Source organism: Trifolium pratense, linkage group LG2 (assembly GCF_020283565.1).
Source record: "Trifolium pratense cultivar HEN17-A07 linkage group LG2, ARS_RC_1.1, whole genome shotgun sequence".
Taxonomy (NCBI): Eukaryota; Viridiplantae; Streptophyta; class Magnoliopsida; order Fabales; family Fabaceae; genus Trifolium; species Trifolium pratense.
In genome coordinates this window covers 60,464,130-60,481,382 of record NC_060060.1, presented here as the reverse complement: position 1 = coordinate 60,481,382, position 17,253 = coordinate 60,464,130, and the positions used below count along the sequence as shown (strand labels likewise).

General features: G+C 33.6%; 1 protein-coding gene across 1 annotated transcript; it reads left to right on the top strand.

Annotated features, from left to right (window-relative positions):
* The first annotated feature begins 12,018 nt into the window (after positions 1-12,018).
* On the top strand, positions 12,019-16,672 carry LOC123909306 (mitochondrial carrier protein MTM1). Its single transcript, XM_045960128.1, has 10 exons — positions 12,019-12,481; positions 13,124-13,213; positions 13,493-13,621; positions 13,755-13,814; positions 13,921-14,091; positions 14,709-14,808; positions 15,270-15,361; positions 15,447-15,599; positions 15,799-15,857; positions 16,114-16,672. The coding sequence occupies exons 1-10, from the start codon at positions 12,269-12,271 to the stop codon at positions 16,244-16,246; spliced, it is 1,200 nt and encodes a 399-aa protein (XP_045816084.1). The 5' UTR covers positions 12,019-12,268; the 3' UTR covers positions 16,247-16,672.
* The last annotated feature ends 581 nt before the right edge of the window (positions 16,673-17,253 follow it).

Sequence of the window (17,253 nt, the reverse complement as noted above, 5' to 3'; positions counted from 1 at the left end):
AAAAATTTTGGTTAAACTTTAAATTTGTTTACGAGTTTGAAAGAGAAGAGTCTTTGCAAAATAAAGGAAGGAATAAATGAAACAAATAGAGGAATTTGGAAGATGAGGATTTTGGAGGATTATTTTTTTCTTCTTTATCATAATGCAAAATGCTCATAATTTGATCGAACTCAAAAATTGTATTGGAGAAGAGTTTTAGAGGGTTTATATGAATTCTTTAAATTCAATATATGTTTATTATTATAATATTCTCAAAATTAAAAATATATTACTCATAAAGATTTATTTATTATTCTCTATAAAAAATACTCTCTTAAAAAATATAAACGATTTCTCTATTTTTTTCACGTACTTTCTTCCTACCAAAGCTATCTCAACCAAATTGTTAAGAAATCTCACATCGGTTGTGAAATGGCTTGAATATAAGTTTATAAATAAGTGAGGGCAATCCTAACTTTAATTTACAAGTCGATTTTGTACGATTAAGTTAGACCTAACTTCTGATTTTAAGATGGTATAGAGCTTCCTCCACAATTCGCCGGGAGTCTGCCATCAGGTTTCTAACCGGGTCATCCACGATTTATATCTGCGTCCCAAGCCCAATAGCGTTGGACGCGAGAAAGAGTATTAAGAAATCTCACATCGATTGCGATATGAACCTGGATATATGTTTATAAGTGAGACAATCTTCACTTTGCAGACCAATTTTGTAAAGTTAAGTTATATCCAACTCTCAATTTCTCTCAAATCAGAGACAAACTCGCAAACAAAACTTTAAACAATTTGTTATGAATTCGACCTTTGTCATTAAATATAGAAAAAAAAATCATTTGGACGGAAGAATCCATCTTATTTGCCTAAATTGTCTTCTTCAATAAAAAATTTCTTTTGAATATCACTCATGCTGGATTCGAATAGGAGTGGTTTAGGTAGTAGAGGTACAAACCCCAAACCAACAAACCATGCAAGGAACCAGCTGCCTTCTTCAATAAATATTGGTCGTCATTTGTGAAAATTTCGTAATTTTTTTTTGTTGAAAAAAATAGGTTATACTTTAAAATTGAAGATACATTGGAGTCCAAATTCTCTCCATTTAGAGAGGAAATATCAATCTCATTTTCCATTCCTAAAGAGGAGACGCCTGAAAAGGGAGATTGTCATTTCCTCTCCAAATAGGAGGATCCAGACTCGATACATTGGTATTGAATACACAAGAGTCGGCCCAATATAATGGCTAAACACAATATTTTCCAGAACATCCTACTAACTTTCTATACTCAAATATAAACAATTTGGAAAAGTTGTTTGGTACTAATTTGTACAAAACTGGCACTAATTCATTGCATTACGATAACCAACATTTGACTTCCCTTTAAGAGATCATCATAAAAAACAAAAATAACAAAAATTAGGATTAGGTAAAAGTTTGTACTAATAACAAATTAAAGGCACGGATAAAGGGAAGATGTTACAAAAAGTTGAATAAGAAAGAAAGAAATTTTTGTTGTTGTCTAATCAATGTCTACCATATATTAATGCATGATTTAGTTAGTGCTGGTGTTACAAAGAAAAATATCTTTCATGCACTAAGTTTGACCGTGTTATCAATAGTTAGTTAGTTCAGTGGAGATTATCGCTTGATTTGATAGGAAGGATCATAGTTCGATCCCCGCAACTGCGATCGGGAGGAGGTTTGAATCACTTGATATCATATCTGGCCTCCAAACCAAATTATATGGTCCAATGAGCCGGATATTAGAGGTAAAAATAAATAAAATTTGACCGTCCTATAACTTCTTTTTTTTATTAACTACCTAATTTTTAAAGTAATGTAACACCGATAATTTAAAGTTAATAAATCAATTTTAACTATTTGATTGGTTAAGGTGTTTTCACCACTTTGTCTTTCATTGTTTGATCTGACAATCCCTTTATACTTCTTGCTTAGAGGATTTGTCCTTTAATATAGCCGATTAAAAAAAAGTCGAGTTTAACTAAAAATTATTATCATCAAGAATCAAACATTACTTCCTCCGAACAATTTATCTTATAAAAGCTGATTAACCAATTTAACTAAATGTCTTAACTATATTGTGAATTCTAATGATGCATGTCCAATGGGAAATCAAAAGAAGCAATTCAATCATGGAGTGATATATGTGATATGTCTCTGATGACGATGGCAGAGTCAAAAAAGATCCAAACGGAATGAGAAAAGGAAAAGCCGAAAACTTTCCGACATTCTTTCATCATGTAGTACTACATGGATTTGACATAAAATTGCATATTGACTTATGTTATAACGTTTTATCATAAGAAAGACAAATCCTAGTAAAACAATTTTTATATGAAAAAAGTTTTAGTAGTTAGTTGATTTGGTCCATTTGGATCCAGAAGAATAGTCAAAGTTAGAGCATTTTTAAAATTCATATAACGTTGAAAAATATATTTACCAAATATTTATCGATGAGATTCTAATTCATATAACCTCAAGTCGTATTAATTCAAAATGTTAAACCTTTCTCCGCATGTGCGTCAAAATGGGGGTTGTAGTTTTGAACACGAGGGAGGTAAAATAGGATTAGCAATTTTTTTTGTAAGAAGGTAAAATGATATATATTAACAAGCAGTCTCCTCAGCACAATGTGTGTCAAGGTAGACTATCAACGTTTACAAACAATCACAGAAAGAAAATCAATCATACAAGGCCCAAACATAACAAAGGACTAGACCAACAACTATGGTAGTTTGAGACTAAAGTAACACTCGTCGTCTTAAACCACCAATAGGAGAAGAGCTTGATCTTATCCAACATCTGATGAAGAGTATTAACTAAGCCTCTGAACAATCACTGGTTTCTTTCTGTCCCCACAACCCAAACGCTAGCTAGCCAAACGAGCTGCATAAAAGACCGACGTGCTCTAGTTCCACCAGCCAAGGAAGTAAACTGAACAAAGTGATCCCGAATAGAAGTGGAACCCGTTGGTGTAACACCAATCCAAGTGCAAACTAGATCCCAAAGAGAACCAAAAGTACTGCATGACCAAGTGATGTGTCGTCTCGGCCTTCCGACATCCAGATACACAAAAGTGAGCAACAGGAGATAAGATGCCTCGAGTGACCAAATTGGACTTTGTGGGCAACCTGTCACGTAATAAACGCCAAGCAAGGATGCAGACCTTCAAGGGAACCTGAGGGTGCCAAATGAGATGCTCCGAATCATGCATAGTAACCAAGTCAATAGTAGTCAAGAATTGATAAGCACCCCAGACTGTGTAGCCTGCATCAGGGTCTAACCTCCACTGCCACCTATATGAAGACTGTGCCTGTAAGGAAATAGGATTAGCAATTGTTAGGTTAAGTGTAAATAGTTAAGTCTCACATCAACTATAAATGAAAATATGTTTGTTGATTTATAAGAGATATGATACATATACTTAACGTGTTAAGGTTTTGGATAGAGATGTTGCGTCTCTCTCTCTTGTTGTGTCCTGGAGCATTCATGTCGCTATTACTCGCGCTCTCTAGGACTCCCCGATGATACATATTCTTAATGTCTTAAGATTTTAAATGAAGATGTTGTGTCTCTATCTTATGGTCCTGGTGTATTGACGTCGTTACTCGCACTCTCTAGGACTCCCCAACAATGTTAAAGGAAAAAGAAAGGTTAACATGCATGGGGATTAAGATAAAGGAGGTTAGTGTTTACTTGAAAATTAGAGGAGGTGTGTGTAATTCTAAAATGAATGATATTTTAAATGTAATATTAATTTAAAAAATTAATAGTGCTTTCTAAATAATTTTATCAAAATTACCTCTAGTTAATATCTTCCCCTTTATATTTATGAAAATAGTAAATATATAAATATTTTATCCAATCTTATTTTAATTTTAACTAAAATGAAATAGAATAGAAATAGTTAGTATTTGTTTGTATTTTAATAAGTTATCTTCCACTTTGTTTTATTTTTGTTAAATTTAAAACAAGATACTAACAAGTAACCAGTATAGTCGTATTATTGGGCCCTTGACCAATGTGATCCTGTAGGGTTTAATGGGGGATATTTTCTCTTTAGGCCCCCATGGTTCTTTTTCACCCTCTGGATTTTACTTTTTTGCCCTTCAATAAAATCTTCGGTTTCTACGAACCGAATTTTTTTTGCCTTGAAAAAAAAATTCGGTTTCTGTTAAACGAAATTTTCCTGAATTTGAACTAGAAAAAACTTCGGTTTCTGCGAACCGAATTTTTATCAAGAGCAAAATTAGAATATTGGGGGGTATAAAAGATACATGGGGGGCCCGAAGAGAAAATATCTTAATGGGGTAGCATTTGAATAGGCTTTGATTGGGCTGAGTAAGAAATGGGCTTATTAGTCTATAAATAACTATCCACACCATCAATTTTGCTACTACACCGGAGTCTTTTGAAAGTTTATTTTTGAAGATGTATTTTAGGTACAAATTTTGCCACATGAAATAAATTTTGAAACATTTCTTGTTGGGGTTATTAATGAATGTTTTAAAATTTGGATTGAAATAGTCCGTTAAACTGGTTGAACTAAAAATCAATTAGTTTGATGATTTGGTTTGATCTCAATCGTATTGTAAACTTATTGAATGAGATTGAATTGGTATTGTACCAGATTAAACTATCATTGAACCTTCAACAAAAAAATAAATCATTGAACCCTTGAAACTAATCGAACAATGATTTGCTTACTTGTCATCTAGTTCAACCATCATTGAACCCAAATCAATTGAGCAATGATTTAAAGATTTTACTAGTTTAATTTCTAATATGATAATTTAAAATATTGATACTTATTTAGTTTTCATTATAAGAAAAAATTTACCTTTTGGATTCCTTGAGTAAATAATATAATGTTACTAAATGATGACACTCAATTATATGATGTTTTTAGTAGCAATATAGGGTAGTTTTAATAGCAATTGAAGCCCAAAAGCAAGCACATACCTTGAAAAGTGAAGTTATGTGGCCCAGAAGCAAGAAAAGTGGAAAAAGCAACAAAAATGGCAAAAACGTAATAAACAGCGCATCCATCATACCTACGACGAGATCCAGCGTGGCGCAATGAGAAGGCGGTTTAAATTGAAGAAAATCTACAACAAATCTTTCCAATCGTACCATGATGACTTGTCATCGTGGCACGATGAAAGGCAGTTGAAGAAAACAGAAAATCTGGAGAAGATCTTCTATCGTACCACGATGAGGCAAAATTACACGCCATCGTGGCCACGATGGGTGCGATGGACGCACAGAAAAAGTCCAAACCCAGCTGAAAAACTATAAATAGAGTCTTTCTCCTTCACTATTATTCATTCAGAAATCACTCAACAATAATGATACTCAAAAAAGAGTTAGGAGAACTCCAAGGAGGAGGCAAGGAGGGCCAAGGAACTCCAAGGCCAATAAGGTTCTTTTCTTTATTGTCTTTGTAATTTATTTTTTCTAGGTAAGGTGGAGTCGATGAACTCCCTTACGAATGATTGGTTTTGTATAATTTGGGTATAAATTCAGTTGTTCCTATTAAAACTCTTTTATTGTCTGGTATTTATTATTTATTTTAATATTGATCACATTAGAATAAAATCTAAGGAAATTAGTGGATATCGGATAGGAAATGAAGCTAATTATCCCGAACGAAGGACGGTGTGCTAAGGTCCAACATGAGACCATTAAATTTAGTATCTGAGGTCTTAGTATAAGATTAAAGCTTAGTCTAGAACAATAAATTCTACTTGAAGTCAGAGTTAGGACTAGTTTGAGGCACACGTGACAGCTTGCGACACATTGAGCCTTAAGGATACCTAAGTTTAAACAAAAAAGTGGAACCGACTAGGGCGAGGATATTTAACCAGAGTAAGGCAACCTAAACTAGGCTCTGACCAGTTTGTAATAGAAATAGGGAACGAGTGCTTTTGAACCTATTTTATAAGACTAATCCTGATAGAGGAGAAGAAGGGAATTAACCACCAAGTAGGAGTAAGGGAGGGATTCGAAAACACTTAACCACCCCGCGTGGACACACACACACCTTTACTTTATTTTTCAGTCATTTACTTTCCTGCAATTTATTTTTACCCGCACAACCACTACAAGAAAGCATCAATTTATTGGCGGATTCAATAAACATTTATTGGCGGTTTAAGCCCTCTATAAGTTTCTGGCGGCCTAAGCCGCCAATAAATGAAAAAAACCGTCAAAACAATAAAAAATAATATTTTTGAATTAACCCGTAACTTAGTGGCGGTCTATTTACTTTAGTTATTGTCAGACCATAAGGTGATCATTCAATGTTTTGAGTCATTTTTATGTATTTTGAGTCTAGTATGTAAATATAACATAATTGTAATCCTTCGTCCAAAAAGAGGAGTTCCGGTGATAACTTGAGTCAAGATAGACCACTGGATCCAAAGCAAGACAAAAAGGGTTCAGAGCTATCTCATGCTAATTAGAGTCAAAACCTGAGTTCCGTACAACAAAGATTGTGTGGAGTCGCATGTGCAGTTAAAGCTCCATGTATGCTGTGAAAGAAGACAAAAGCACTACCGGACGAAGCTAAGACAACTGGCAGATTTCCCATGTGCAGAGCGTACTGTCTGTTGTTATCTTAAGGAAATATGCCTCATTCTTTTGGGCTGTCTTATTCTAAGTGGTTAGGGCTCATGATCCAAGATTGATCTCTATATAATGGAGCCAATAACCCTAGTTTCAGTATGCATGAGAAGGAAGCGCTAGCTTGGAGGCAGAATACCTAAGTTTCGTGGAGAGCTACTTGAGCCGCCGCCGCAACTCTGATGCAATTCTGATAACTAGAGGCGCGATGCTGCTGACTTGGAGGTTGCGACATCATCTCTAGGTGGTCGTGTTTGTAGGTTTACATTTCTATTATCATCTGATGTGTAGAACTATTCCTTTTGTTATTTGTGTTGTGAAGCTCACCATGAGCTAAACCTCTTGATGTTGGAATTTATGTGAAGTTCAATGAAAGTTTAATGTCATTTATGTGATGTGTTGTGTATTGTTATGTTATTTTGGTTCATTTGCTATTTTGTTGTATATATGATTCTGAGCTTGATCAACTTATGATTAGATACAGGTTTATTATTATGAGACATCTAATAGTAAATGGATTGAATGAACTAATATGGTTAAATAGAGGATGGACACATACTTCTTACTCTAAGACTTAGACATAAGCTTTGAGGCCATAATGATTTAAAACAAGCAAGATTTCTTCTGAACTGAAATGAATTAAGCGTGACCTAGACATATGATCCACCTTATCCCCCATTTTATTATCTAACGTTGTTGACATACACCACAAGGAAGCTTGGTCACAATAGTCTTGACAGCACTTATCACACACAGACATTAAACCGTAGTTGAACTGATCATTGATTCCAACACTTTCCAACTCTTGTTATCAAAACCTATTTTCATTATTGTCATTTATATTTCTTTGTTATAAAAACCCCAAAATGATGTTTTGTTACTTTTATGCTCATAAGTTAAGAATTGACTGAATAAGAATTGAAACCAAGTTCCACTCGCAATCCTTGTGGGTACGATACTCTATCTTATTACTTTTCTGCAATTGACTGTGTATACTTTCACAAGTCTTACAAAGGCCGAACAACGGTCTAAATTAAAAATTGTATATTTTTATCTAAAATAATATGTGTCGTTAGTTTATGATGATCGAACGATTTAGATAAGTTAAATTGTCATGATGTAAATATGTTTAATCCTTACCCATGAAAGAGTGATGAATTTTTTGGTTTAAGTTGAAGTTAAATGGTTAATTAGAAGGTCAATATTGGAAAAAAAATTGCATGTAATTTGTCACCTAAGAGCATCTATAATGATGATACCATTTTTAGTTTCATACATTATTAATAAGTAATTCCTACAATAAAATTCTTCATTTGTAATGTAGCCCTTGGTCTTGCGGTGGTGCGATCGACTTCTCTGGAGTTGCGACGCCACCATCCCTAAACCCCTTGTGGGGTTGTCTCTAGCAACGATCCTTGTTGCTCTGGATAGTTACGAACAATTCTGTCGTGCAAAAATATGTGTATTTCACCAAGTGGTGGTTGATTGCAAAAGATGATTCATCGCAAGAGCATGATTTCATGATCTCCAAGTGGTGCAAAAGATTATTCATAGCAATAGCATGATTTCATGATGAACCAACAAAATGATGTCATGGCCTAATTTCATGATTGACCGACATAAGCCAATTTTGTTTGGTGGCTTCAATAGGATTATCATATTGTTGAGTGTAGCACATCAGTGGGGTTTTGTCCAAATGGGTACTTCATTTTTGTGTGTTGTTTTGTTGGAAATCACTCACGATCTGGATTCATCAAGTCCTGCCTCGGCCGAATAATGTTCGTAAGGGCTAGGTGCGTGGATACGCCATGTTGGTGGTAGTGTCGTTCGTCGGACTAAGGGGTTCAATGGCTATTTTAGTGTTCCTCGTGTTCGTGGTGCTCAGTTCCGTCGATCGATCATCCCTTGATCTGATTTTCAAATGGTTCTGGGTTGTATTGTGTAACATCATGAGCCCCTTTATTACGTATTTAGTAGGCAATCCCGGCTATCACCTCACAATCTTCTCCACCCCCTCTCTAGTGGAGTTTTTTCCTTCCGTGGAAATCGAACCACGTACCCTAGGATTCAAGTACGTGTTCAATCCATTCCCACTACCAATTGAGCTACGTAGCCCAATTGGTTGTGGGAATGAATTGAACATGTACTTGAATCCCAGGGTACGTGGTTCGATTTCTACGGAAGGAAAAAACTCCACTAGAGAGGGGGTGGAGAAGATCGTAAGGTGACAGCCGAGATTGCCTACTAAATACGTAGAAAAGGGGCCCGGATTGTTACATATTGGATGTTCAACAAGATTTGTCTCGTCAGAGGTTAATATTTCAATATCTGTATCATTCATTGATTTCGAACTGTATTGCTTGAAAAAGCATCGTCGTTTGCTGCTTGCTGCAAGGAGTAATGGATACGTGAAACGTCTCCGTGTTGATGGTCGGTTCATTCGCCTATATTTTCTAGAACTTCTATTTTGTTTTTTAGCCTTAACTACAAGTTGATATATTTTATTGTCCTATGCACTTTTGTGTGGACGCACTTGGTTAGGTATATGTCCTTCGGTTTTTGTTTTTTTTTATTATAATAATAATATGAGCTATAGGTGGAGGACGGTGAAGGATATGGATACCAACAATGAATGTTTATCCCTATCTTGATATCTAGATGCTCTTAATTTATAAAAAATAGTAATTCCTACAATGCTATGTATTATCTTTGTAACTCGTACGTATTTTACTCCATTGATACAAGATGAGGGATTCGTTGGCTCCAAGAGTAACTCTCTAAAGTTACTCCAAATCTTTGTCTTCCATTTCTTTTAATCTAATGAACTTAATTAGTTATAAATTTATCTCACATAATCATTATTTTCATTCACCTCACACAATCACTATTTTCCTTTTTCATTCTCTTGCCTACACTATCAACAAGAGGAAAAAATAGGGTTTCTCTTTAAACAATTTTGTCTTCCTAATGTCCAGACCTGTTACTTTGCTTCCATTTAATTTGTGCTCACGCAATTGAGCAGTGAAGTTGTTCATCTTATATGATTCTACACATATCACAAAAAATTCATAGTTGTGGTTAATTTGCGCGATGATATATCTACCGCCACAATTTGAGCTCTATATTTGTCCCATTTTTTTGGCATTTGGAATATGGTTTTGTCACAAAAAAAAAAGAAGCAAACTTTGATGAATTCTTTTAATAATAAAAGATTAGTATTTGGGATAGTGTATAACTACCAGATTTCAGTTGTTATTATACTAATAAACACATGTTCATGAAGACACAGTGAAAATGAATTTGAGGTGCAATCAAATGATAAACATTCAAAGATAAAATTGCTGGATAATTAAATATTTTGTGAATATGTCTTAACATATCCCTATTTACCTTTTGTTGAATGCATAGACAAGGGAATGAGAAAAAAAAATAATGATTATGTGAGGTGAAGGATAAAGTAGTGATCATGTGAGGTGAATTTATAACTAATTAGGATCATTAGATTAAATAAAATGGAATATGGAGATCTGGAGTCAACGGATCTCTTCTCATGATACAAAATTATACAACTTATATAAATATAAAAAATATTTAATATGATCCACTAAATAATTCATATTATGTACAACAGCAAAAAAATAAGCTAATATTAAATTGGTGATAGAATACCTTAAATATGGTACTCGCAGTGGCAGAGCTAGCTTAAAATATTTGGTTGAGCCGTGACAAAACTTGAATTTTTTATGGAGGTATTGAGAGGGATCAAATTACACCGCTCAATAACGCTTTAACGAATACAAATTTTATAAAATTAACTTTTGGATTCAAAATATATATCATATTATATAAATTATCTATATTAAATTTTAAAAAAACATAAAATCATTTAATATACTATTGAGAACAATTAAGATTATCGATTTTTGTGTTTTTATTGAGTACCATTAATTTTTAAAAATTCATTTTTCTAACACAAAGTTTCTCCTTTTCGCTCCTATAACAAAAATAAATAAAAAAAATCCTATTCATTTTCATACCAAAAAAAGCTAAGAATTATGTCGACTACTAATCAAACACGTGGCAGCATCAAACACGACACATGTTGGTAACTTGTAGCTAGGAGCGAGCTTACGTGGATCATCACTTTTTCCACCTATTTATTCATTTATTTATTTATTTTTGATAACGTTTCCACCTACTTCATCCGTCCCGAAATATAAGGAAAAATGAGTCAACAAAAATTGATGTATTTAGTTAAAAATTTGGATTAAATACATCAACTTTTGTTAACCAATTTTCTCTTATATTTTGAGACAGAGGAAGTATTTATTTATTGTTTATTTGTTTTTTTTTCCGACGCATTGTTGTTTATTTGTTTAGCATTTAAAGTTAGAGTTTAATTGATACACACCGATAATGTAAAATAGTTTTACACGATCGTCCAATAAATAATCATTATTTTGCCATATCATATCAAAAAAAGGGGGTGAAGTGAAATGATGTGGGAGAAAACATGGTTAATATTAATTAATAATGTAAAACTAATTTACACCCGTCGGTGCGTATCAATTAAATACTTAAAATTATTAACTATCTTAAAGGAAATCTGTCTCAATTCCATTAAGTACGAAAAATTTGACGAAGTACAATGAATACTATTTTTAATATTTTCCTTTTATAACCGCTCAAAAGATTTCCTTTTATAGAAGTTTTCTTTTAAGTAGACAATTAATTATACATTTCTAATTTCTTTTACTTTCTTTTAAGAGACAATGTTATTTTATAATATTTTTAATTATTCTAAAAAATATCATCAAATGTTTATTTATTACATGAAATCCCCTTATAAAAAAGATAATATTTCCTATTTTTTTTATAATATATATATATATATATATATTTTGACACAATATATATATTTTCATAATGAGAAACAAAAAAAAATTAGATTCATTAGTAGACAGACATAAACCGAGAGAATATTACCTAATAGTACATAATGAAATTGTTCCTTCATGTATTGAACTTTTGGTGATTAATAAAATGAATTAAATTTGTTTCGTTAAAAAAAAAAAAACTCAAGATTTTTTGTAACAAAAAAAAGACTCAAGATTTTTTTGTCTTTAATAATTAAATTCACACATTATTTTAATGTAAGTTGAGTTAATTGTTTTTGTTTATTTTTTTACCAAAGAGTTAAATTGTTTTTTTATCACTTTTAATTCATGGATTTTTTTTAAGAAAAATCTAATGGAAATTCTTTAGCAATTAAAGTGAAGGCTTTGTTAAAATTTTTTATGAATGAATAATTAAAGTGAAGCTGTGTGGAATATTTGGAGTTCACCCAACATATATCTAGGGTTTCTTACACCGCAGAAAATACCTTTCGCTACTTGTCAACAAACGTGGCATAAGCACTTACGTACGTACGCTCAAATCTCTTTCTCTTTCTCTTTCTCTTTCTCCCCCTTCAGCTTCACCGTTTTTTCCCTCCCACATATTCGCCTATCCATTTTTCTCTTAATTTTTTTAATTTCTTTAATTAGGACTTATTTAATTTAATCAATCAATCAATCAATCAATTAATCAAAAAAAGCAAAAACCAATTTTGTCTTCGCCGTTAAACAGAAAATGGTGGATTCAGAGCGAATCCAAAACCCATGGATGTCTTCCGAACATACTTCAATTCAAATGAATCCCAACGCCAACGCAATTCCACGATTTTCTTCTCCCTCCAAATCATCGTTAAATAATGATAAATTAGGTGTTGCTGAACGCGCTTTCTCCGCCGCCGGTGCCGCCGTACTCTCCGCCGTCATTGTCAATCCCCTTGATGTTGCCAAGGTACTCTTTCTTCTTCTCAGCGACCGAGTTTCATAATTTTTTATTTTTAAATTTTTTAATTATTCATGTAAATTTTTCATGTGGCGCGAGATTGAGACTAATGTGAATAGGTATATAAGAATTAGGAATGTTATGTGACTGTTATTGACAATCAATGAATCGTCTTTTTTAGTGATTTTTTTCTTTTTTGGATGAGGTATGATAATCATAGTTCGGCCATAAGATAAATAAAGTTTGTCAATTGATTGTTTCAGCTAGGATTAGGACTCTGGTTTTTTTGTCCGGTGAGCTTAGTTCAGTTGGTAGTGACATGGATTTTATATGCAAAACCGCGGTTCTAATCGGTTTTAACTCCAGAGACTCCCCTTATTCACATTAAGAGTGGAATTCTAGCCACTAGGCTAACCTACAACAAAAAAAGAACTGGTTTTTCTGAATAATTTGTTCTTAAACCTTTTGAGTGTTTGATATGCAGATTTCAATGCTTGTTTATATAATATATTGAGTTTATGCAAATCCTTCAATGGTTTATATAATTGTGCTATTCATTATTATGTCTTTTTCTTGATGTTTATTTTGGACTAGTTTGTTTGTTTGTTTTATTTTGGTGGTGTGTTTTGATTTATTTTCTCCATTTATCAGACAAGGTTGCAAGCACAAGCTGCAGGGGTAGCTTATTCTCATCCGCTCAGTAATTTGAACAGTAGAATGTCTTGTTTCGGCCCAAATATGGTATGTGTCAAACACATTTTTGTCTTTCCACCCCCTTATATTATGAGAATTTTTATTGCCTCAAACTACTGTATATCTGTATTTAGCTGACCGGTTCAGCTCCAAAACAAACTAATGTAATGTTGGATTGTTTTTAAGAGTTTGCATGGTTGAATGGCAACATGTGTCGTTTTGAAGACAAATTAGTTGTTTGTTAACATTTGAAAAGGAAACCCCATATTTTTACAAGGGTAGTTATGCAAGTGAAGTTAATTTCACCTTTACAATATTGTTTTTCAGATGTTTGCTGATTTAAGATGTTCTCCATCATGTACCCGGGCTGGACTACATGGCACCGTATCACTCTGTCCACCCGATTGTTTTCGGTACAAAGGAACACTGGATGTCATGTATAAAATTATACAACAGGTTGGTAGTTTAATATTATAGAATATATAGGTATAGGTATCGGACGGATTGCAACAACCATTTACTTGCATTACATACATATGTATTGACTACACACATTTGTTAATCAATGCCAGAGTGGTATTTATTTCAGGAAGGATTTAGTAGGCTATGGAGAGGCACAAATGCAGGCCTGGCACTTGCAGTACCGACTGTAGGTTCACAAGTCAATTAACTGTGATTTGCTGTTTTAAGTACTGGACACTGCATAATGAGAGCGTTGTAATTGGCTGACCTATTCTTTTGTATGCTTAAATCAGGTTGGAATTTACCTTCCTTGCTATGACATATTCCGCAATTGGTTCGAGGAATACACAACCAAAAGTGCTCCAGCCGCAACTCCATATGTACCTTTAGTGGCTGGTTCGTTGGCACGCTCACTTGCTTGTGCAACTTGTTATCCTATTGAACTTGCCAGAACTCGCATGCAGGTATTTTTAGATAGTCATCCATATATGTTGTTTTCTTCTTGAAGTACCATGTTGTTTAAGCCACAGTTATGTGCCATGCTTTTTTTAATCTGCATTTTCATTGAGCAAGTTAACCGGCATTCAAGGTTGATTTTAGCCTGCCAATTGCTCCCGCTGGTCTTGAGAGTGCATGGTTTATTTTCTTATTTATTTCACAAGTACCAAGTCACTGTGGCCATGATTTTCTACAATTCAATTCCATTTAGATTGGCTGCAATGTATTCAAACTATGATTATGAGTAGGTCATGGCTTATAGTATAAGAACTGCATTGCAGCCGGATGATGTTTTGATTTTTTAGGAAATCAAATACCTCAACTTGTTTGCACCTTATAGTTAACTTTGTTCTACTTCTATTTACTGCAGTTCACATGGTTTTCTTTCTTCTATATTCAATCGATGATCATGTTGATATTGTTGTGGATTTTATTTGGTGTGGCAATGGTGTTTCATTTTTTATTGCTTGATTCCTATTCCGTGGGTTTTCAAAAGCCGTGTTATCATATTATGTGTTATCCAGCTACATTTCCTATTCACAATCTGGATTCTTACTGGTGTTTGGATCTTGGATTTTTGTAGGCATTTAAAGAGACACAAATTGGTAAAAAGCCACCTGGAGTATACCAGACTTTGGCAGGTGTTGTCAATGTCAAGGGGACAAATAGACCACCAAACAGCTGTAAGTACCAGCTTTTGCGACAATAGAACACCTGATAAATATAAATTTTAAATTTTTTGAGTTGCCTGGGTTTTTTCCTTTTTTGTATAATTTATTAAAATCCTGGACAAGGACAAGATGTTCTCACGGATCATTGTCATAATATAAATATTTAGCTCATTGAATAATTGGATTTAGTTTTTTAATGAACTAATAATTTAAATCAATTCTTAGTAAGGCTATTCAAGGCATAATTCTTCTCTATGTCAAACAAATAGGGTGGTCGTATTATTTACATTTCTGATTTGTTTGGTTTGATTCTAAACTCACCTTAGTTTTTTTTTTTATAATCAATTGGGCCACACTGACCAGCTCTGCTATATTTGTTAGTACAACTGTGCAAGACTATATAAAGATACATTCAAATTTAAGCTTGTTAAAGGTATCAATATTGTATTGTAATGTTTGTTATTTCCTTACAGTGCAAGGTTATCGTGTGCTGTGGACTGGCATGGGCGCACAACTTGCTCGTGATGTACCATTCTCTGCAATTTGTTGGTCAACACTTGAGCCAGTGAGTTTCCTTCCAGATCCTTAGCGTAAGGAGTTGTTTTTCTTAATAATATTGTTTTCTCATGTCAACTACTCTTGCTTTGCAGACTAGAAGAAAACTTATTAGTTTGGTTGGAGGCGATGATGCCAGTATATTGAGTATTCTTGGCGCAAATTTTTCAGCTGGTTTTATTGCAGGAACTCTAGCGGCTGGAGCTACATGTCCACTAGATGTTGCAAAAACTCGAAGGCAGATAGAGGTTCGTTTCATTAAGTTTTGAGTCGGTTATATTTTCGTTTTTTTTTTTGTTGTTCAAAAAGATGTCTTCTCTGGCAAATAAGAGTTGGTATCTCATCATTCTTTTTAGATTAACTGTTACATTTGAACTAGAGATGCATTTTATGTATTCATGCATCTGCACATTTGGTCTTACTCTGGTTCTGCAAAATGTTTTTCAGAAGGATCATGTCAGAGCATTGAAGATGACTACGAGACAGACACTGATGGAGATTTGGAGGTATGCCATAATTTGGATTCCAAATAGTTTGGACTTTACCCATATTTTTATGATAGAATTTTGATGCCAAGTGCCCCAATTTTTTTATCTCTACTACCTGCGGCATCTATGTGACATATAATTTGAGAATTGATGCCTTTTATACTAATATTTGATTTGATTGTACATTGTTTGAATCTATCAATATATTGATATAACTGGTTATTGATATGCTTTATGCTTTATCTGACCTAATTTTTTTACCATATTCTCTCAGAGATGGAGGCTTGAAAGGACTTTTTACTGGTTTCGGTCCGCGAGTTGGTCGAGCTGGTCCCTCCGTTGGAATTGTGGTTTCATTTTACGAAGTTGTAAAGTTTGCCCTAAATCACCGGCACACAACATCATGACCAGGTCAATATTGTGGATATTTTTTATTGCTGAAGCGGCTTTTTTGTTGAGAACCTTTGCATACTGCGCAGCTAGTTTTTTATGGAAAGGAAGCAATTCCAGTACGTTTCTGATCATGAATTAGCGTTCATGAATAGAATAGTAAAAAAAATGAATAACCAGTATAGGAAAACCTCCTAATTTTTAGGTTTTTGAGCCTTTGACCAGCAGAGTTCAGTTTTGTTACAATTGGGATTCTTCCCAAGATCAAATTTTGAATAAAATTTAAGTTAGTTCAAAAACACCAGGCATTCAGTGTAATTTACACTTGACTATGTATACACACGGGGAATGTTAACTGAATTGTTGATTCTGTATATTATTCATTCTACTATTCTTTTCTTGGTAGAGAAACAATAAATGTATTTGGATTATTTTTGCGGCCACTTGAGATATGAAATGTTACGTGCTGGCATAGTCTTATAAACATACTTCAGAATTAAATTGCATTTAGTGCAGCTTCCTAAGTTGTAGCATATCAATAAACTAAATCTCTGGGCATGAATTTCATACATGAATTCAAAGTTTGATATGCTACTAATATTTCTAATAGTTACAATTTTTTTTCCAACACTCCCTCAAATTGTAACATAAGTCAAATGCTCTAAGCTTAGGACAAATGCAGTACTAAATTGTGGTTTCCTGACGGATTTTGTCAGGATGTTCATTAGTTTGATCAATTGAAGTGAGAAACTTGATAACGAGTTCTATAGGCAAAACTGTCTCCAAGAAAATGATAGTTAATTTTGATGTTCAGATGTCTGAACAAAATGGTAGTTTAATTTTCATATAACATGTTTCTTTTAGTATGTCGGATGCATACTACCTTTGTGAAATGTTGATTTCATCCTTTGATCATTCCACAAAAGGACAAGTATGTAAAACAAACTCTGAAGTAGGGGTGTGCAAAATATCCGGTCATATGGATATGACTATATCCAAATCCAAAACCAACTCCAAATAACCA